Source organism: Misgurnus anguillicaudatus, chromosome 11, assembly GCF_027580225.2.
Source record: "Misgurnus anguillicaudatus chromosome 11, ASM2758022v2, whole genome shotgun sequence".
Classification (NCBI taxonomy): domain Eukaryota; kingdom Metazoa; phylum Chordata; class Actinopteri; order Cypriniformes; family Cobitidae; genus Misgurnus; species Misgurnus anguillicaudatus.
The window spans coordinates 29,575,022-29,598,777 of NC_073347.2; the positions used below are offsets into that span (position 1 = coordinate 29,575,022).

The window sequence follows — 23,756 nt, forward strand, 5'->3', positions numbered from 1 at the left end:
TTTTATTTTTTATTTGATTTAGTATTCTGTCTAAAGATCTGTGAGTTATTGAAGCATTGTTATTATATGACTGATGTATGTTCTGAATCATTTGGTTAAAAAAAAAAAAAAAATATATATATATATATATATATATATATATATATATATATATATATATATATATATATATATATATATATATAATATATATAATATATATAATATATATATATATTAAACATTATAAATGTTATTGTTAATGTAAATTATATGATAAGTGATTGAACCTAAAAAAAGCCTCATTGTTATTTCACTGTACAATGCCCCCAAAAACATATTTCGGCATTTACGTCAAACCTGAATTGACACAATGCTTTTGCATTAAATTACAAAATATCCAAGTAAACAATTTTTAAAAGAAATATACAGTAGTGTATAAAAGTTGTAACATAAGATCTGACCAACAAAGGATCTTAAAGGGATAGTTCACACAAAAATGATTTTACTCACCCTTATTTTGGTCAAAACCTGTATGAAGATAATATGCATAAAAGAAGGTAAGCACACAGTTGACGATACCCATTGACTTCCATAGTATTTGTTTTCTTACTATTAAAGTCAATGGATACTGTCAACTGTGTGCTTAACATCATTTATCAAAACATTTTCTTTTGTTATCAACAGAATAAAGAAACTCATACAGGTTTAAATCAACATGAGGGTGAGTATATAATGACCAAATTTTTATATTTGGGTGAACTAAGGCTGTTTCTCAATTCCAAGAACGCAAAGAACGGACTTGCGTCCTCGTGGAGATCGGTCTTGCCAGGCGACCTTGGAAGAACGAACTCGGAAGTTTTGCCGCAATGACTTCTGGGGCGTAAAGCGATTTCAGCAAGTCTGCACTCGATGCATCCTCAATATCAAGAACACATCCGGGTATTTTCGCGCGTCCTCTGTCCTTGCGTTCTTGAGAATTGGAATGAACTTCGACCGTTAATGATGACGTAGAGCGAGGACACGAGGACGCAAGATCGCTGAAGAACGCATATTGAGAAACAGCCTAAGCCTATCCCTTAACATCATTGATTGATCTCATGGCTAATTTGAAGAACACAATCTTGTGTTATTCATGAAAGCAGAAGCTGTAAAGTGTGACATCATATCCTGTTAGACATGCTCAATAGTGCAGTTTGCTTTGATATTTGTAATGCAATGTAACTGTCTAAACACTTTTATAGTCCCCGTATTACCACTCCGGATGTATATGTGAGAGACAGAAACCATCAGCTGTATCTCTGTAAGGATTTTGTGGAATTTGTCTTCCGCAGACCTGAGACATTGATTTTCATTCATTGAGAAACAACTGATGACAAGTTTGTATTGAACAATCTGCTCAGTTCAGAAGTCTTTGTAAATACCATGCGGTGAAATGTGTGCGTTGTGTCATCTTTGTGCTCAACACAAGCTGTGATGATAATGAGTTAAACTTGTGTTACTCTATAGAGACGCTGTTCATCACTGTGATGCTGTTGTGACCTCAGACTCACACACATGAGCGTAATCAGTGAAGCTACACTGAACATTATAGGGCATCAATCTTACTTTGATCTTATGTGTCTTTTTCACATGCAACACGTCTATTTTGCTTAACTGAATGAATTGTAATCATTTATTTATAATTATGTAATTAATCATTTATATAACAGTTTACAGTAATGAGGATATGGAGGAGGAAATTGTGCTGAATAGCAATAAAGGGTTGATTAATTTCTGTATGGCCCGTGACATCAGTTCTTGAATATATAACAACAATATATTTCAAGAAATTATTTTTGTTTTGTTACAGTTACACAGTTTTCCGGAAGGACATTCGGGAATTGAATGAAGAGAAGATTCCTAAAGCAGACGCAGCACTTAAACCAGGTTAAACACACACACACACACACACACACACACACACACACAAAACACACTTACTGTCTGAATATCAGGCAACTTACAGTTTTGGAGTTTTTAAGCCATGAGAATTATGTTTTAAGTCTTATAAAGTATTGTATGATAGTGATATTTCTCTGCTGAATGTCTCTCTTTAAGCAGTGTTTTAGTTTGGCACGGTGTGTTTGGTCTGATGTAGAGGTTTCAGTGATGGTAGCGGTTACGCTGTGGTCTTCAATGTCAGCACATCATCTTACAATAACACTGACCATCTTCATTTCTGCTTATTAACTCATTCCCCGCCAGCATTTTTTCATGATTTTCACAAAAAATTAATGCCTTCCAAAAAATGTTCTTCTTTAAATATATAAACATACAATATATCGAATGAAAGACCAGACCTTCTGCTTTTAAACAAACAAAAAAAAAAAACGTTTCATCCTACCTTCATTAGTTCTCTTTTTATCATCTCTTAAATATGGGCAGGTGTCTTCAAAAACACAAAATTTTGAGCAAAAAGCTGAAATAATTAATTTTTTGCAAAGGACTTTTTGATAGACTTTTGATTACATATCGATCTTTAAAACATACACGGAGTCCTTTCTCTTTCACGTGAGTTGTTACTTCCGGATTGTAAAAGTTGCGGAAGTGCGCCTGGTGGTTAATAGCGGTATTGCGGAAAGCCGGACATTCTCGTCATTGGCAGGGAAGCGTTTTTTCTTAATTGACGAGATAACTCGTCAATGGTGGGGAAAGAGTTAAAAATACATTTTTTTTTTGCAAAAACTTGAAATAATTGCATTTTTGTGAACGAATTTAGTTAGAGATCAGATTCAGAACGATTTTCAACACATACACGGAGTGTAAAATTAATTAAAAAAAATTTGCTTCAGTTTTTTATAAATTGGGTAATTGGGCCATCTAGTGGATAATCATGGTATTACAGATTACCATAAAAACTCATCCGGAACACGTTTTTTCATGCAAATGTTTTCTCTTAATTGACGAGTTAACTTGTCAATGGTGGGGAAAGAGTTACCATCATTGACTAAATGTTTCATTGACTAAATGTTTCAGCGGTGATATGAACACCCTTAACAGTGTCAGAGAAGAAGAAGATCCCTGAAGTTGCTTGAAGATGTTGAAGATGTTTAGTAATATCCAGATGAATTGTTTTAATACAGTGGTTTTCAAACTTTTTCACCGTTGTGCCCTTCGTGGTCCCACCACCAAAGAAAATCTATGACATAAAACATAAAATTTGAATTAAACAAAACTTATAAATATACAGTGTAGTTTTTGTTGCTTAGTAGCCTTATTTTTCTAAGGTTTTATTACACAGAATTCATAATAAATTCATGTATTTTATAAAATGTCATAAAATTGCCCCCCCGGCACAACCTCGGCCCCCAGTTCGAGAACCAATACAGTAGCCTCAATGGCATTCTGTCATGTATGTTTTTGTTTTTTATCTATGCAATTTAAAAAGCGCATTATTGTAAAATATTTTTCCTTAACTTGCTTGACAGCGTTAGACGCAGCCTGTGAGTTTCAGCGCGATGGGACCGTTCCCAACACATGGAGGACAGAAGTGAAGGATGAAAGCTCCAGCAGTGATGAAGATGGTGATGAAGAAGAGGAAGAGCGAGAGGAAGAGGGCAGCAGTGAGGAGGAGGAGGTGAGAACGCTCTGTCTGATAGAATGTTTGGTGAAACAAAAAAATCATTTGGTTTTACCTTAAAGATACATCCAAACTAAATATTATAAGATCTGTGTCATGTTCTGTTCATATTATAGTAGGTTTAGAGTTACTTAAAATTAGGATTAGATGTCTAGATGCAGTGTAAACCCGTGTGAAGTAAAGATTAATGCATTAAGCACGTTTAAAACGTTAAAAAGGAGTTAAGCACACTTCACTTTTATTAGTATCTGTAGGTATAATCGGATTAGTGTGAATATGTCATAACAAAACAGAATACATAAAAACATTTCTAGTAGTTTTGGGCAAACACAACTACAATTCACTAAATAAAGCATTTATTGTATGAGGATGTACATATTTGGTTATTCAAGCCCTAGTGTCATATAAACATGGACTGGTTTGACTTTTGTGTTGTTCTAAATAATGGTGCAGTGCTGATATGATTTTTAATAATTTTATCTCTGACTCACTGGACATGTTTATGTATTGTGTATGTGTTGTGTAGGAGGAGGTGGAGCCGTTCCCTGAGGAGAGGGAGAACTTCCTACAACAACTTTATAAGTTTATGGAGGACAGAGGTGAGATGTTTATACTGAATGTGTGTATCTTCAGTGATAGATCAGGACTGTGTTGAGATTTTGGTCACTGTTTCATAATCAGATGTATTTATAAAGGTAACAAGTGAAGTCTCAGATTTTTGACTCTTAATTCGCACACAGAAACTGACTGACAGACGTGTTTTGTTTTTGAAGTGCAGGTTTGTCTAAAACATCACAATTGTACAGATCTGTGAATAAACACACGATGGGGCGGGTTCCCGGACAGGGTTTAGATTAATCCAGAACTAGGCCTTAGTTATTTAAAGGGGACATTTCACCAGACTTTTTTAAAGGGGCCATGGCATGTTTAAGTGCTATGATTGGGTCCCTAGTGCCTCTATCAACCTAGATAATGTGAAAAAGTTCAACTCAGTAACTTAGTTTTGGTAAACCATTCTCTACAAGCACATGATAAAATGGGTCGTTGAAATTTGGCTCTCCTTATGATGTCATAAGGAACTCTTATTATAATAATACCACCCCTTAATCTGCACTATCAAATCACAGCACTGCCATTTAGTGCAGAGAAAAGCACAATTGAGTTTTAATTGCAACAAAGCACCATCATTGTGATCAGTGTTTGAATTTCATCAGCTCATTTGCATTTTAAAGAACACACCCAAAACGGCATTTTTGCACACACCTACAAAGTGGCAATTTCAACATGCTATAATAAATTACTTATATGGTGTTTTGAGCTAAAACTTCACATATGTGCTCTGGGGACACCAAAGATTTATTTGACATCTTAAAAAAGTCTTGTGCCATGGCCCCTTTAAGATATGAAATAAATCTTTGGTGTCCCCGGAGTGTGTATGTGAAGTTTTAGCTCAAAATATTATATAGATAATTTATTATAACATGTTAAAATTGACACTTTGTAGGTGTGAGCAAAAAGGTGCCGTTTTTGGATGTGTCCTTTTAAATGCAAATGAGCTGATCTCTGCACTAAAAGGCAGTGCTGTAGTTGGATGGTGCAGATTAAAGGATAGTATTATCCCCTTGTTACATCACAAGGGGATCCAAATTTAAATGACCTGAGGCACTGGGGACCAAATTATAGCACTTAAACATGGAAGAAATTTGATTTTCATGATAGGTCTCCTGACACCTTAACTATCCAGATGAACAGTTAACTTGTGGGTAACTAACTAACGTCTCTAATCTCTCTCTTCAGGAACTCCTATCAATAAAAAGCCTGTGTTGGGCTACAGGAATCTGAACCTTTTTAAACTCTACAGGCTCGTGCATCAGCTCGGTGGATTTGACAATGTGAGTTTAATTCTCTCCCTGTAGAGTTAAACGCTCCTAAAATCAGCTTTTACACTTTGAGTATGACGTGTTTCCTCCTTGTGTGTCAGATTGAGAACGGATCTGTCTGGAAGCAGGTGTATCAGGATCTGGGCATCCCCATACTGAACTCCGCTGCCGGTTACAACGTCAAATGTGCCTACAGAAAGTACGAATCTTTTTCATAATCATAAGTTACTACAGAAGTGATATTTTTAACCACTTAAACATGTTTGCTGTCTATTAAAGGTCAAACTCAGCAGTCTGAGGGCATCTGTTAAATCTTTTTTTATGTGTTTTATTTTTTTTGACTGGGTGTGTCTAGCAGCCTATAGAAACCTATGGTTAAACAATTAGCACAGTCTCTCAGTCTCTCAAACTCTCGAGCGCCACGTTCAGTTTAAAGTTTCTATTTTAATGATCCATTTTTAAAGAGCACCTATTGTCCGATTCACGTTTTTACATTTGCTTTGGTGTGAAGGTGTGTATTAGTACATGTTAACGATATGCAAAAGGTACAAATGATAACGCGAGTTATCGTCTCCAACGTAAATCTCTTTTCTTGGATTACAACAAACACACGGATTGTAGGCAACAGTTTACTTCCTGGGATTTATGATGTAAACAAAGGCCAACATTATCATAATTCCTCCCGCTTCGGACTCACAGCCTGTAAGTTACCTCCTGTTAGCATTGCATTGTGAGCGAATCTTTCAAACATGGTAAGGAGCGTCACATTTTCGGCTGATGTTAGAGGTATTCAGGCCAATCACAACGTACAGAATAGCTGGCCAATCAGGGACACAGTGCTTTTTAAATCCGTGCATTTCAGAAAGAGAGTGAAATCTGGAGCTATAAAAATGTACGGTATGTGGAAAATAATGTGTTTTTTTAACCATAAACCACGCAAACACATTGTATTATACGAAATACACAAAACAACGTTGTTTTTAGCAATGAAATAGGTGCACTTTAAAGGTGCTGTAGAATGGAAAACTGTATTCACTTTAGGGCTGTCAAAATTGCTCAAAAATGACGTTCGAATATTCTCCCTAAAAAACCCACGAATATTCGAACTATTCGAATATCTGATTGCCCATTTTTTCAACGACGTTAACGACGTTTAATGACGCATTACGTCAATAACAGGACAAATTAATATAAAGAGACATAACTACTTCTATAGGTAGTCTATTTAAGTTTAAACATATTTGACAACGTATATTACATACACAAAACAAGTAAATCAACAGACATCAAAAGTGATATGGTACCTCGGTTACATTGCTTGACAAAACTCCCTGAAGCCTGCTCCATCCACGACACTCATCGGTCTCATGTCCTTACAAATGAACGAAATTAATTTCTCCGTTATGACCTCTTGTCGTGTTGCAGACAAAGAGCTTGTGGCGGGCGATGCAAAGTAAGTGTTAAGACGTGACTGTTTAGCTGGAGTTCCACACATTGTGATCTCGTACACACTGCAAACTTTCAGGAGTGACAACCGCATTTAAACGTGATGATTGACACAGAGATAACCATAGCAACGGTCTGCTGTCTCACGTGCTTATCACTCACAGCTTTAAAGAAAATAATTTAACAGCATTATGTTTTGCAATAAACCTCCGTCGTGTCGTTGTGTATTGTACGCATTTGTGAGGCTGCGCGCGCTCATGCAGTGTTGCCAGGTCCTTGTCTTTTTTGTACTCGCATACCATTTTAGCGCTTAACCGTTTATGGCTTTTGGCTCATGTAGCAATCAAGTTTTTGGTGTTGTTAAAATGTGAAGGTGCCAGTCCCAATATTTTGATCTTTGAGGTAAAGCGTTTGGATTTATTTCGGTTTATAATTGGATTTTTCTTGTTCGCTGTTTTTTTAGTGCAAGATCTGGCAACACTGAGAAGTAAACGCTTGTGCCTCTGTCATTCTCTGAATCGCGCATACAGAAGACTTTTCCCCCTTGTAATAATTTATTTCTTCAGAAGAGAGACCTGTCATGTCCATGATGCACGTTTAAACACTTTATTAACTACTAGTTGTTCAGTTCGGTTATGTAGGCTACACTATGCAAAGTTTCTGTAAACGCGGTTGTCACTGCAGTTTGCGGGAGTTAATGCGGTTGTAGAATGCGATTGTCAGTCCCATAAATTACTGAAGTGTGTGAGTACAGAACAAGATTAAGCATTAAAAGTGACAAACGAATTAATATGCAGTGTGTACATGATGCCATGCTGATTTGGGTGCAAATTTTCGAGATGTGACATCATGTTGCTAGTGCTAACAACTTTATCTCGCGGCTCAACAATTTTACCTCCTACCGACCAAAATCCAAAGTACTTCCAGACATAGCTTTTTAGATTTTTGGGGGGCTAAAATCGCTTTCTCTGCTGCGGTCGACTTTCTGCCTTCTTCCATGCAAGACGCGTCAACTTTCAACAGTGACAGACAGTGTGACTACTGTGACCTGTCCCTGAACCAGGCGCAAGATAGTGCGCCACAAAGCAGACAGCCACGCCTTTACTACCGCAAGCTTAAAAAAAAATAATAATAATTTATTCGAATATTAATTTTCATATTCGAAATTCGTATTTTTTTTACTATTCGAATATATATTCGAATGTAGAATATTCGTTGACAGCCCTAATTTACTTAGACATAAATGAATAATAAGAGTTACATGGTAATGACCTATCTTGAGCCTTAAACACGATTGTTTCCTTCTTATGTAAACCTTGCGCATGCAAAAAATCGCTGGAAAACAAGCCAATCTCAACATGACACTGACTATGACGACACACAACATTAAATTGGGAACAATGCTGTTACAATGCTAAAACAAAGTTGTGACTGCTGCGTTAGCGTTATATGCTAACATTTAGGCCGAAGTTCTACTATTGACAGTACGGTTACGTTTTGAAGGTCCATACTGAAAAAAACACAAACTTACCACTCAAAAATGTCCATTTAACAATCTCCAAACTATTGATTATTGATTATTTACACACATAAAGAGATACTGAACTGAACTGCTCTCTGAAACAGCCAATCAGAGCAAAGCTCAACATTATTATGACCCTTTTTTAAATAAGGTAATAATAGACCATTTCATTCTAAGGGCAAACCTTAGGGTTGTAAATAGACATGTTAAACATCTCTAAATAATGTTTGCACTTAATAAAGTCACATATCTTCTATGTAGATATACAGCTTTAACCAGATGGCACAGAAACCAAACGACTTAATTTCTCATCTGACATCTAATCTGAGTTTCTGTCATGTTTGAATTAGTCAGTTTAGTCTAAAGTACTTTGTTCTACATGTCATTTGACCGTAGTACCATATTAATCTTCTGCAGGTATCTCTATGGCTTCGAGGATTACTGCACCTCTACTGGAATCACTTTTCGTATGGATCTGCCGTATAAGACAGGTGAGAAAACGAGCGAGAAGAGTGAGGTGAAGACAGAAGAGACGGCCAGCACCAGTAACAGTGTTTCAATAAGCACATCCGAAGAACTGAAAGCCCACAAAGAACCAGATATCTCCAACACCCAACATATGCTCAAGGTATTCAAACATGGCATTCTCTTTATACTGAAGTATACAGTATGTAATAAAAACAAATATTCTACATGTATGAAATACTTTGACAACAAATGTATAGTATACAACAGCTATAGTAATTAGTAATGCGCTGGTTGATTCAAAATAAGCGGGTGACGGTTACGAGTCATCCAAAAATATTTTTAATGATATTCGGGTCGCGGTTGGTCGGGGTCGTTTGAATTAACTATTTTACTACTAAAGTATTTTACTACATTTTTTTAAAGTACTACTTTAAAAAAATGTGAGCCAGGAAGCAGGTCGGGTACAATTTTTTTTGTGGGGGTCCGAGTTGTGGTAGGGTTAGTTAAAAAACGTTGGTCGGAGGTGGGTTGTTTATACATTGACCCGCGCATCACTGATAGTAATATAATGCAAATTTGTGGTTATTAGCATCGTTTTCTCTGAAGTTTAAAACACATTACACATAACTAGATTTAGAAGGCCAAAGTGTTTTATTATATGCACATTTTATACTATCTCACATGCTATTTATTTAGTAATGTAAATGGACTGAAGTGTTTATTTAAGGGGCGGTTTCCCGGACAGGGTTTAGATTGGTTTAGCATTAGACCTTAGTTATAATAACTTTAATGACTGGTGTGCATCTTGAGACAAAACAATGGCACTGATATATTTTAAGATGCATGTTAATGCAAGCTGATTTTAGTTAGGACAACTCAAATAACCATTTTAGTCTTGGACTAGACTCAAGCCCTGTGCAGGAAACCGCCTCTAAATGTTTTTTTTGCAACTTCATCGTTTAATCATGGACATGTCTGTATCATTAGCCAAGTGTCTGTTCTACCACAAGAACAGTGATTGTGTAAGTAAATCTGTACTGTAAATCAGAACTGCATGTATGTGAGATTAATGATGTGTTATGCATCAGGAGGAGAAGACAGACACCACAGGACTATGTGAAGATAAAGTGGACATCAGCAGTGTGAATGAAGACCGTGCTGATGAAGAGGAGAATGATACGAGCGAAGAGGTCCACAAACACAAGGTCAAAGAGAGCGGTCTGACAACAGAGGGTCCGGTCACAGAGATCGTAAAGGAGGAACCCTGCGAAGAATCTGATAACAAAGATCTGTCAGGGTAGGTGAAACCTGATACAGCACGCTGTGTTTTACTCTCTGAACAGCAGCGCATGGTGGAGGTCTTCTCGGGTCCAAAGAAATGTACCCGACCCAAATCACTTTTTACCCGAACTTTTTTTTTCCCCCGACAAAACAATTAATTTTAAATTACCCAAGACCCGATGCCACTTTTAATATACCCAACCTGTGTCCGAGGCCCACATGAAACTTTTAGACCCAAACCCACTGTTTTTTGGATCTAAGTGGACCCGTGAAGACTTCTAGGGCATGGCTTACTGGATCTCTCAAGAAGAGAGAAATTAAAGGGACGCTCCACTTTTTAAAAAAAAATATGCAAATTTTCCAGCTCCCCTAGAGTTAAACATTTGATTTTTACTGTTTTGAAATCCATTCAGCTGATCTCCGGGTCTGGCGGTACCACTTTTAGCATAGCTTAGCACAATCCATTGAATCTGATTAGGCCATTAGCATCGTGCTCAAAAATGACTAAAGTTTGAATATTTTTCCTATTTTAAACTTGACTCTTCGGTAGTTACATATGTACTAAGACCGACGGAAAACGAAAAGTTGGGATTTTCTAGGCCGATATGGCTAGGAACTATACTCTCAAACTGGCGTAATAATCAAGGACTTTGCTGCTGTAACATGACTGCAGCAGGCGGAATGATATTACGCAGTGCCCGAAAATAGTCCCCTGCTATTGAAAGTTATCAAGGGGAAAATTTTCGGGCACTGCATAATATCATAGCGCCTGCTGCTGCCGTTTTAAATAGTAAAAATATTAAAACTCTTTAGTCATTTTTGAGCGCGATGCTAATGGATTATGCTAAGCTATGCTAAAAGTGGTACTGCAGATCTGGAGATCGGCTAAATGCATTCCAAAAAAGGTAAAAATCAGTTGTTTACCTTAGGGGAGCTGGAAAATGAGCCTATTAAAAAAAATTGTGGAGTGGCCCTCTAAGGCCCTGTCCACATGAACACGGGGATTTTCAAAACCGCAGCTTTTTCTATGCCGTTAGTCCACAGGCAAACGCAGTATCAGGTCACTGAAACCAAAAATTTATGAAAACTCCTGCCATGGTGAAATTTTTTGCTCCGGTTGGAGTGTTGTCGTTTAGCCGGTGAAACCGAAGATTTTGGCTTGTGGTGTAGGGGTCTTTTCATCGTGACTTTACGTTTCAGGTTATATCGCCACCTGTTGGTTTGGCATGCGTTTGACAGTGCTTCATAGCGCATTTTGCGTTTTCATGTGGACAGAGATTTTTTAGAAATACCCATGTATGTGTGCACTAGGCCTAAAAGAGAAAGGTGATGGTAGATTTGACTGTAGGGCTGTCACTTTTCAGAAAAATCAAATTCGAACGGATATCGAATATCATGCAATGTATCCGAATATATTTGAATATCTAGGTGCCCCCGCGCACATCAAAAAAAAAAAAAAAACGTAATGGAGATTCAATTTATTAACAGTGACAGTCATAAACAGGGCTGTCTGTATTCATTTTTTTACTTAATGTTTGAAACAGCAGGGGTTCATCTTACGAATAACAAAGACTCAGAACAGGTGACAACTTAAAGCGTAACTAAACCCCTGGTCAAAGCCTGACTCCACCCACTGGCAATATTTGAAAAATGCAAGAAAAGTGGGCAGATCCCAACGGAGATAGAGGGGACGAACTAAGCTCGTACCAAGTGTGTGTGGTGAGATCGTAACAAGGGCGTGGTGAGCTTGAACCTGCTTACGTCACGAGTCATTTTTTGGACCCAACATCCAATAGGAAAATTCAACTGCAGTAGCCACCGTTCAACCTGAAGAGGGCAGCACTAAGACGTTTTTACACCATATATTGCAGTATTGAAACACTTTATATCTTAATGTCAAAAAAACTTACTAAAATCAATGAACAGCACTAATAAAGGATCATTCTTACAGATCATTAACTAAAAAAAGTTGGTTTAGGGTTTAGTTACTCTTTAAACAGCAGCATGAGTAAGGCATATAGCCAAGCCCAAACGAAATCCGCGCCCGCAGATTTCGGCGGAAAACTCAGTGGAATTCCGTGGATTTAATATCCTCATTGACAAGCACACATCCCGCGCTTGAGCCTGTTTGTGAGAAGTGATCTCATTGACAACAAGCACACATACATAGCCTATCCCGCACATTTGTGAGCCGCCATTGATAAGTGCATTATCTCTGCACGTGCTGTTTGCTTGACCGTTTTTAATGATAGAGAGCACAAACCATTTGATATTTGAGATGAAATTAAACTTACCACTGAGATCTCACTTGACTTTTTCGTGTGTGATGCGCGACAGTCAGCACATGATCATTTAATATCCGTTTACAAGACAAATGCTGTTGTTGTTTAATATAAAGTTTACATTGCGTTGTAAAAATAATTAAATTATCTTCATACATGCTAATTTCATAATGCAAACGTATTAACACAAGCTTGTTATTCTGCTATAATATTTAACACTATAAACAATAATATGTCATTTTATATACAAACTATAATTTTATCTTGACATGCACATGAGGTTCATTTTGGTCCAATTTGATTCCCTCTCTTCCGCACAGTTGCCGTCGTCGGTCTCACTCTCAGCCTCCTTCTCATTACGATGTGTTACTGTAAAAAATGCGCTAAACATGGCATTTTAAAAACCGGATGGTTCATTTATAGTTCGAAGGCGGATATTTCACGTCATGTTCGAATGCATATTCGAATATCGAATAAAAAGTGACAGCCCTAATTGACTAAGAGAAAGATTACGAGTAAAACGTCTGTTTCACACATTACTTGTAAACGGCATGGTTTTCAGTGACTAAGCGTAATGCGGTTTGCACTTGATGTGCGGTCTGTGAAAACAAAGTATTAGAAAGTCATGTTGTATATTTTTATGTGTTAATCACTTTTAATTCAGACTGCAGGTCAGGTAAGATGTTATTAGTTTTGGTGCAGTGCTATAGTTTCAGCTGGTTACAAGTTTTTATGCAGTGTGAAAGCAGTCACTTTATGTTGCTGTCAATCTGTCAGTGTGAAACTAAAGTTATGCCGCTGATATTTCACCGTAGTAAAAAACACAGACAGATAAACCACAGTGATGTTTACAAAGAAAAGCGATTGAATGTGAATAGTTTCACACATGTTGTGTCTCACTTTGAGCAGAAACACAGCGCTTTACTAAAACTGCATGATTTTGTTTTTCTAGCAAGCTTCCTCTGTCTATTTCTTTCCTTTTTTCTCTCTACATTTTGGTCTGTGATTTATGGGTCTTTGTTTAAGCAGGTGTGATATTAGTTGTGTAGTTGTTCAGAGCTCTGGTTTGGTGGCACGTGAGCTTCACTACGGCTTTCTTTGCTTTGAAAAGCTTTTCCTGTCTTGTGTCTTGCTTTTGGTTTATGAGATGATCTGTGGATGATATCTGACATGTATACATTAACATTCACTTGGACTCAGAACTTTACTTGATTACAGTGTTTGAAACCAATTGATTTAGTTCAGGGGCTGGTTGAATAAACATAGCCGGTAAGTTAAGACTGTGACTTAAAGGGATAGTTCAACCAAAAATACAAATCCTGTCATCATTAACTTTCCCTTATGTTGTTTCAAACTTGTATATATTTCTTTGTTCTGCTGAACACACAGGAAGATATTTTGAGCAATGTTTGTAACCAAATCTTCCTTTGTGTTCAGCAAGACAAAGAAATTGAGATTTGTAACAACTTTAGGAAGAGTATATGATGACAGAATTTTCAATATTTGGTAAACTATCATTTTAAGAACTAGTCTGACCAACTAGCAATTAGCTAAGGCTTATCAGTCTTACTTTTCAGATTGAAATAAAATCAGTATACTTTATTATGCAATGACTTAAAACAGGTATGATCAGTTTTGAAGAAAAAAAATATGACTAATTTGTAAGACTAGTCTAAACGGTTTATGCAGCCGGCCACTGTTTATTACTCTTGGACTATTGCTTTTTACTAAATAATATTTGGACAGTGTTAATTTGTCACAAAAGAGAGAGTGCATAATCTGAGAAGTGAGTTTTGCAGTCTGAATTAAAGATTCAATATCTATTCGAATATCTAAAAAAAAATTAAGATGTTTTTTTCTTGATGAGCAAAATTACCCAAGACAAAAAATCTAGTTTATAAAATTTGTGCTTAAAAGAAGCAAATAAATCTGCCAATGGACTAAGAAAAAAAATCTATTTATTTAATTTATTTAAATTGTACATTTTTAAGGTAATTTTCCTCGTCAAGAAAATACATCTTGATTTAAGAATTTATAGATATTTGTACTAAAGAAAAGACAAAAAAGTAAGCGAGTCATTTTTCTATTGCAGTCATCTGGCTGTTCATTTACCCTGCTGATGATTTTTGTACCGGTGTAAACTGTCGACATGCAGTAGTCTCATACCAGTAATGCTTTTAAGAAACGATAGAGTTGAATAGAAATGAGGTGTTTTTTTTAGTAAATTTAGTTAAATGTTGCTTTTATTTTTTTTCACTGGGTGATGATTTTTTTTACAAATTTCCTGCTCCAAAATGTTTTCTGTAAAGCTGCTTTGTGACGATGCATTTAGGGAAAATATAAATTAAAGGGACACTCCACTTTTTTCAAAATATGCTCATTTTCCAGCTCCCCTAGAGTTAAACATTTTATTCTTACCGTTTTGGAATCCTTTCAGCTGATATCCGGGTCTGGCGCTAGCACTTTTAGCATAGCTTAGCACAATCCATTGAATCTGATTAGACCATTAGCATCTCACTAAAAAATAACCAAAGAGTTTCGATATTTTTCCTATTTAAAACTCTTCTGTAGTTACATCGTGTACTAAGACAGACGGAAAATTAAAAGTTGTGATTTTCTAGGCAGATATGGCTAAGAACTATACTCTCATTCTGGCGTAATAATCAAGGATTTTGCTGATGTAACATGGCTGCAGGAGCCGCAATGATATTACGCAGCAGCCGGAAATAGTCCCCTTAGTAACTTTCAATAGCAGGGGAATATTTTCGGGCAGTGCGTAATAAGGCACGATGCAAAAAGTCTAATCAGATTCAATGGATTGTGCTAAACTGAACTGGGGGTGGTATCGCCAGACCCGGAGATCGGCTGAGTGGATTCCAGGGCGGAAGGGACCGGATGTTTGACTCTGGGGGAGCTGGAAAATGAGCGTATTTTCAAAAGATGTGGACTGTCCCTTTAAAATAGAATTGAATTGCTGAGAATATTAAGTTATTTCATGGAACCAGGGTCCTGCCTAATCCCAGCTCGGTTGTGACTGCACTTGTGTAGAGATCTGCTGTTAACTAACCAGAGAAGATCTTTATTGCTTGTTGAGGAATGAATGAACTGTAATACACATTACAGAGGCAATAGAGTTGTGTGATTGAGTTTTGCTATGTTCTCTTTACATACATTTATTTAGTCAGTCAGTCAGTCAGTCAGTCATATTTTTACAGGTTAGTTAAGCCAGAAAATGTAAATAAAATTCTGTCATTATTTACTCATAATTTATTCCAAACCAAAAAGACGACTTCAGTGCGGAAAACAAAATTGGTTTTAAATGTTGAATCAAGGATACAATATTGCACTTACAACAAAAAGAAAGCTTTCAGTATAATATTTTTAGAGATATATATTAAATTACTTTTCATGATATACCGCAAAACCAGTCATAAGTCACACTGGTATATTTGTAGCAAAAGCCAGCATTTCATTGTATGGGTCAAAATATAAAGCCAAAAATCATTAAAATGATGATGATTCAATGTAAAGATTATGTTCCATAATGATATTTACATTTTCAAATGTAAATATATCAAAAATATATTTATATTTTGTAATGTGTGTTGCTAAGGACCTCATTTCAACAACTTTAAAGGCGATTTTCTCAGTATTTTGATTTTTTTGGCACCCTCAGATTTTCAAATAGATTCATCTAAGCCAAATATTGCACTACCCATACCTCATTGGAAAACTTATTTATTCAGCTTTCAGATTATGTTTAAATCTCAATAAAAAAAAAAAGATTGGTCTTGTGGTTCAGGGTCACATATTTTTTAGCTGTTAGAGCTTAACATTTTAATATGCATTGTCCTTGTACAAAACCAATCATTTTTGTACTATATCCCCTTGTATTTCACAAAAAAAAAACCATTGTGGCTTCGTAATAACTTAAATTCCTTGAAAATTGATCCCAGACAAATTCCAGTGCCTTCTGTGTGAACGCAAACATTGATTTTAGGATCACTTCTGGAATACACTGCAAAAAATGATGTTATAACTTAGTATTTTTCTCTTGTTTTCAGTACAAATAACTAAAAATTCTTAAATTAAGATGCATTTTATTGATGAGCAAAATGACGCAAGTCTATTTAAGTGAATTTGTGCTTAAAACTAGCAAAAAAATCTGCAGGTTTTCTTAAAGGTGGTGTAGAATGTAAAACACTGCAAACAATGATTTTCAAGGAAAAAAAAGTCCTATTATTTTGGTCTTGTCTGTAGTAAAAATATCTGAAAATTCTTAAATTAAGATGCTTTTTCTTGATGAGCAAAACGACCCAAGCAAATAAATCTAATTGTTAGACCAAAAATATCAAATTTAAGTGATTTTGTGCATAAAGCAAGCAAAAAAAATTGCCAATGGGCTAAGCAAAAAAAATCTTGAACATTTTTCTTAAACACTAAATTCAAGAAAAAATTGCTTACTCCATTGGCAGATTTTTTGCCTGTTTTATGCACATAATCACTTAAATTTGATATTTTTGGTCTAAAAACTAGACTTATTTTCTTGGGTCGTTTTGCTTATCAAGAAAAAGCATCTTAATTTAAGAATGTTTAGATATTTTTACTGAAAACAAGACAAAAATACTAAGAATTTTTTTCTTAAAAAATCATTTTTTGCAGTGTGTTTGTTAAAACTAGTTATATTTCCTAACTGAATTAAGGTCTAGTCCTGTCCAGGAAACCTCCCCGATGTAAATTAGTGCTTAAAACAAGCAAAACAAATCTGCAAATGGAATAAGGAAAATGTTCTTGAAATAAGTTTACTTTTTTCATAAACACTTAATAAAAAAAAAAAAAATTAATTGGCAGATTTTTTGCTTGTTTCAAGCTCAAATTCGCTAAAATTTGATATTTTTTGTCTAAAATCTAGACTTATTCTAGGTCTTTTTGCTCATCAAGAAAATACATTTTAATTTAAGAATTTTTAGATATTTTTACTGAAAACAAGACAATTATATTGTGCATTACAGAGAATTACATAACACATCACGTGTCTTTATGGGATGTTCACGGGATGTCTAAAAAGTAGTGCTAAGGATTAATCGCGATTAATCGCATACAAAATAAAAGTGATTTTTTGCATAATATATGTGCGTGTACTGTGTCTAATTATTGTGTATATTTAACCACACACACATTCATATATATTTATTTCAGAATTGTTTTACTTGTATATAATTTTTTTTCAATTACTTTTAATATAGAATATATAAAAATATAAATAAATATTTATAAACATGTAAATGTTTCTTAAATACGTACATGAATGTGTGTGTATTTATTTATACATAATAATTACACACAGCACATACTCATATATTATGCCAAAAATCACTTTTATTTTGTGTGCGATTAATCGCGATTAATCTTTGCCCAGCACTACTAAAAAGCACTCCAAGATTACAGATTTCTGTAATCTCTGTGTAAAAAGTGCTTTAAAGATGAGTAAACAATGACAGAATTTTAATTTTCCAGGGAATTATTTATTTAAATAGAATCAGGGACTAGTTTCAGACTTCTAATTATACATTTATTCCAAGTTAAGATTTAGACAGTCGGCTGATGACCCCATAATGTCTTCCTCCAATATCAGGAGGATTGTTAGAATTATCCGACAGGGAAAGGCGAGGATAATTAGCATTCAGACAGCGAGGGTATTTTTGGGGGGAAGGGGTACAAGTCTAGTGTCAGGAAACAGGAGGAACTGAATTGTCTTTCTTGCAGGGATGTCAGCAGTCAGGATTGGGAGGAGGGGGAAGAATTTGAATGTTACCCTCCTGGGATGAAGGTGCAGGTGAGATATGGGCGAGGCCGAACTCAGAAGACGTACGAAGCCACTGTGAAAGAGGCAGACCTGGAGGGGGGAGAGGTTCTCTACTTGGTGCACTACTGTGGCTGGAACATCAGGTAAGGCAGGACCCTGGGAACTCAACGCTTCATGTTTGCATAAAAGACAGGGTCACAGCGAATAGATTGTCCCGTTCTGATCCATACTGCAGACTATTATGATCTGCACACTCGGATGGAGAGAGGGATCAGGTTTGCGTGCTGTGTTTTCTGACTTCATACCATAATAATAGAATTCATGAATCGATTCAAATAATGGTGCAGAAGTACAGAAAACACCAATTGTGTGTGGATCAACTAAATGGTTTCCCAGTTTTGTGTGCAGTATTTGATCAGACAGATGGTGGGTCGTCAGTGCACAGAATTATTCTTAAAGAGGGGAAAATATTTCAGTGAGCTTATTTTGTGGTTAACAGTGTCAGGTGTAGCTGAAGTTTAATGGTGGATTTACAATGGAAGTGATTTAATCACTTGTGTCTGTATTGTGTGGAGTTTTATTCAAGCATTTCTGTGTTGCTCTTCTGGTTTGTTAACAATAAAAATATGAGTGGCTGTCGTGAAATAAGTCTGGATTTGTTGTCAGGACGTATCTTTTGCTGTTACCATGTTTGCTACTTGTGACAACTGTTTTATGAGAATGATTGTTTTAAAGTGTTATTAGGTTTAAAATGTTTTTTTTTTCAAACTTAAAGGGACAGTTCGCCCAAAAATGAAAATTCTGTCATTATTTGGGTATTTTGAGCAATATTGTAACCAAACCGTTTTTGGGCACCATTGACTTCCATAGTAGTATTTTGTCCTACTATGGAAGTCAGTGGTGCTTCTGGTTCATTACAAATATCTTCCTTTGTATTTATCATAACAAAAAATCTTATTCAGATTTGTAAAAACATGATGTTGTGTAAATTATGACAGAATTTTTATTTGAACTATCCCTTTAAAACATGTCCCTGTGTTCATGTAACAAACATGCTTCAGATGCTGTATCTTAGCAGATGTGTTGATGTTGTAAATGATAAGTACATGTCTGTATTTTGTTGCATTAAGCTTTGTGGTGGTGGTGTCATGCTGATGTAATCGTTTTTATTGTTTTCCTTTATTAAACTGGGTAAATCCCATGATATCTGTCAAGAAAATAATGAAGTCATTTATACTCAGTCATTTTAATTTTTGCTATTAAATTATGTCAATTTCACCTTAATTAACCGCCTAATGCTGCGTTCACACCAGCCGCGGTAGAGGTGTCAAGTGCGAGTGATTTTAATGTTAAGTCAATGTGAAGACGCGTTGATGCGCATCTGGAGGTCTTGCGGCTCGAATGAGGCGTTTAACGTGGCGCGGTAGACGCGATTTCGCCTCGAATGGCGCGAATTGGGCATTGCCGTGGGAAACGTGCGAGTTGAAATATTTGAACTTTGTCGGAAAACCACGCAGCGTTAACCAATCAGGAGCTTGCTCTAGTAGTGACGTGATTACAGGAAGCGAGCGAAGTAACAGAAGCCCCTCCCATGATGCGAATATCCGCGTGAATGTCTCGATGACTAGAATTCACGTGCAGCTTTTACGCGTGAATGAAGCGATTAAACTCAAAATGTTCAAGCGGCAAACCAGATGCGGTAGACGCGAATTTGACGCCTCAAACGTGGCTGGTGTGAACCGACAGTAAGAGCCGAGCTTTGGTTTGTCTTTTTTCTATTTCTTTCAGCTATTTGGGGTTAGGAAGTACCAATAAATAAAATAACCAAATATTTATCTTTGAACATGAAGCTGTGTAATTGTCCACGTTTTTGTACAATAGGGATGGGCGATAATTTGCATGTGATTGTCATTGAGCATCTCGTCAGTGAAGCTGGTTCTGTGATTAGAAGTAAATCGCATCAGCTGCTTTCAGATGGAGCGGCATTTACTACACAAAGCTGTAGTTCATTGACAACCGGGGCAATTTTGCATTAATTATCGCGGATGTATCGCCTGCAATGTGTATGCGATATGGCCCAGCTTGTTCGTAAAGTACAGCTTTGTGTAGTAAATGCCGCTCCATCTGAATGCAGCTGATGGCGATTTACTTTTAGTCAAGGAACCGGCTTTACTGACAAGATGTGATGAAAAAAATGTGATGTCCACCAGGTCTTAGGAGGTTAAAAAGTTTTTTATTTTTTACAATAAAAAAATGTAAGCAATTGATAATCTAGTTTGAGATAAGTTTGAATGATCATTTAAAAAACATTTTATTTAAAAAATTTAATGGGATTCAAACAGCTTAAGTTTGGGAGTGATGTTGACCGGTCTTTTTCTTTTTTAACAGGTACGATGAGTGGATCAGAGCCGATAAGATTGTCAAACCAGCTAATAAGAACGTCCCAAAAATAAAGCATCGCAAAAAAATAAAGGTACACTCTGACATCATCAAGTAATTTGTCAATGTCTGATGTTTTGTAAGAAATAACGTTGCACATGTAGAGGATATTTACATGCAGACATTTTTGATTAAACACAGAACAAATCCGAGCGAGAAAGAGACCGAATAGAGAGACTGACAGACGGAGACGATCTGTCTCCATCCAAACTTCGTGTCAGTAGATTCTCCAAACCAAACACTGGCAATGATGTTTTCTCCAAGCTAGAGGAGTCTGATGATAATGAAAACCAGCAGACAACCATCACACCCATCGAGATCACATCCATCCTCAATGGACTCCCAGGTAACTCCGTATATTTACAATGTATTTACTGTTATGTTTGGAGCTTTAAGTTTACTTGATTTTAACAATCACACAATGGTAATTATATTAACCATTGGAAAAACCACAAAGCAATGAAAAGTTATTGTAATTCATTAGTCAACAGGCTTTTTGTAAATATTTATCTTCTGAATGCATCTTAAAGGATTAGTCTATCTTTAAATAAATCCAAATAATTTACTCACCACCATGTCATCCAAAATGTTGATGTCTTTCTTTGTTCAGTCGAGAAGAAATTATGTTTTTTGAGGAAAACATTCCATGATTTTTCTCATTTTAATAGACTTTAATAGAGCCCAACATTTAACAGTTTTAATGCAGTTTAAAATTGCAGTTTCAACACAGCTTCAAAGAACTCTAAACGATCCCAAACGCGGCATAAGGGTCTTATATAGCGAAATGATAAAAAAAATGCACTTTTAAACCACAACTTCTCTTCTTCCTCTGGTCCTGTGATGTGCCAGCGCGACCTCAATTGCTTAATGGCGTGGAAAGGTCACGTGCTACATATATGAAACGCACATTTGCGGACCATTTTAAACAATAAACTGACACAAGGACATTAATTAGTATCATTCCACATACAACAATGTCGGAACGGTCCTCTTTCTCCACACTTGTAAACACTGGGGCGTAGTTTCGCATACGTCATCCGTGACCTCTTGACGTGCTGACGTATTACGTGAGGCCGCGCTGGCACATCACACGACCGGAGGAAGACAAGAAGTTGTGGTTTAAAAGTGCATATTTTTTATTTTTCTTGCCAAAATGACAATTGTTTCCCTAGATAAGACCCTTATGCCTCGTTTGAGATCGTTTAGAGTCCTTTGAAACTGCAATTTTAAACTGCATTAAAACTTTTAGGTATTGGGGTCCATTAAAGTCCATTAAAATGAGAAAAATCCTGGAATGTTTTCTTCACAAAACATAATTTCTTCTCGACTGAATAAAGAAAGACATCAACATTTTGGATGACATGGTGGTGAGTAAATGATCTGGATTTTTTTAGAAAATGGACTAATCCTTTTATCTTAAAGGGATAATTCACCCAAAATTTAATTTGTGTCATCATTTACTTATCCTCAAATTGTTCCAAACCTGTATAAATAACTTTGTTTTGCTAAACACATAGGATGAAGTCAGGGGCACCATTCCCTTCCAAAGTATTATTTTGCCCTACTATAGAAGTCAATGGTGCCCCAGAGCTGCCTTCTTACAAACCTTTTTCAAAATATCTTCTGTTGTGTTCGACAGAACAAAGTCATTTTATACAGGTTTGGTACAACTTTTGGATGACACACATGATCATTTTTGGGTAAACTATGCATTTACGGATTTTTTGTTTGGTTTATTGTAGCATCAGAGAGCTCCACAGATGACAGTGAACGAGAAGAGGACGGTGAGGCTGATCATGAAGAAGACGAACGTGCCGGACGATCAAGCCTTCGGAAAGGAGTTCTTCCGGAGCCTCCGCACACACCACAACAGCACTGGAAGAGCGGGAGTCCCTCAGAAAGCTTTAAAGCACCAGCAGATGTGGACGGTACCCAGGAGATGACTGCTCGAGACAGCCCTGAACAAGCTAAGAGGAAGAGCCAGTACGAGGTCGAGGTGGAAGGTTCTGGAACCAAAAGGAAAAAGACAGAAGCTCTAGGAGAGCGCACCTCGAAGATCCAAGCAAAAGGCAAAACGAGAAGCACCAGGGCTGGAGACTGGCTACTCAACAGTTCACCTAAAAAGCTGGAAGAAAGAGGACCCGGAGAAGACGGAGGTTCTCAGACGTGTAGCAGTTCGGAAGATGAAGGAGATCTTTTACCGGAAGCTCAGGCCAGAGAAGAGCCAAGAGGACATACCAAAACCAAGAGTTCACCATCTAAGAAGTACAACGGGCTCAAGGAGAAGAATAAACCTGGATGTTCAGGATTTTGGGACATGGCTGACAAAAGAGCCAAAACGTCAGTGGGAATCGAGGAGAGGGTGCCCAGTTGTCGAACCAAAGGCCAGAAGGACGTTTGGTCCAGTATCCAGGTTCAGTGGCCGAAGAAGACTTTAAAGGATTTATTTTCAGACTCTGACACAGAGGCGGCCAACTCGCCGCCTCCTGCGGTGACGGGACCGGAAGACTCGTGTGCCGAGCCTCCGCTGGATGACGAGATAGCAGAGGAACACCAGGAGAACCATGAGAAGATTCAGGAACATCCCAGTAGCGGTACCAACTCTGTCCTCAACACGCCACCCACTACACCAGAGTCTCCAGGTGTGGGCGAGGGACCCGCTGAGGTTCTGGCTGAGATCCGTGCACCCTCGCCCAGCTCTGTGTTAGCCGCAAGCCCTCCGACCGTTTCCCTACCGCCAGGACCTTTGATTGAAGAGAGGGTAGAAGGACGCAGCGAGTCTGACAGCAGCACGGTGGAGGTTGAGAGTTTAGGTGGAGAAATTCAGGAGATGCCTCAAGAGGAGGGTGGGGCAGGTTCCCCATCCAAAGCCTTTGATGTAAATCTGTGCTGCAACAGTAACAGTAACTGTAGCGTGACTCTGAGCCACAGCAGTTTACAGGAGAACGATCAGAAAGCCAAAGGTAACTGGAATATCATCTATATTAATATAATTTGGTATAAAACATTCTAAAGATGCATTCATAGATTT

The 23,756-nt window shown here is 37.0% G+C and overlaps 1 protein-coding gene across 3 annotated transcripts in view; it reads left to right on the top strand.

Moving 5' to 3' along the window:
• arid4b (AT-rich interaction domain 4B) overlaps nucleotides 1-23,756 on the top strand; it is a 79,807-nt gene that overhangs the window by 46,798 nt on the left and 9,253 nt on the right. The window contains exons 10-20 of one of the 3 annotated variants that reach the window (XM_073873508.1): nucleotides 1,832-1,908; nucleotides 3,450-3,598; nucleotides 4,128-4,200; nucleotides 5,399-5,493; nucleotides 5,583-5,680; nucleotides 8,867-9,077; nucleotides 10,006-10,214; nucleotides 18,247-18,429; nucleotides 20,675-20,759; nucleotides 20,867-21,071; nucleotides 22,468-23,688. In XM_073873508.1, coding sequence (XP_073729609.1) covers nucleotides 1,832-1,908; nucleotides 3,450-3,598; nucleotides 4,128-4,200; nucleotides 5,399-5,493; nucleotides 5,583-5,680; nucleotides 8,867-9,077; nucleotides 10,006-10,214; nucleotides 18,247-18,429; nucleotides 20,675-20,759; nucleotides 20,867-21,071; nucleotides 22,468-23,688 — 2,606 coding nt within the window. The remainder of the gene's footprint in view (nucleotides 1-1,831; nucleotides 1,909-3,449; nucleotides 3,599-4,127; nucleotides 4,201-5,398; nucleotides 5,494-5,582; nucleotides 5,681-8,866; nucleotides 9,078-10,005; nucleotides 10,215-18,246; nucleotides 18,430-20,674; nucleotides 20,760-20,866; nucleotides 21,072-22,467; nucleotides 23,689-23,756) is intronic. The other 2 variants (XM_073873509.1, XM_073873510.1) reach the window with 2 other exon arrangements.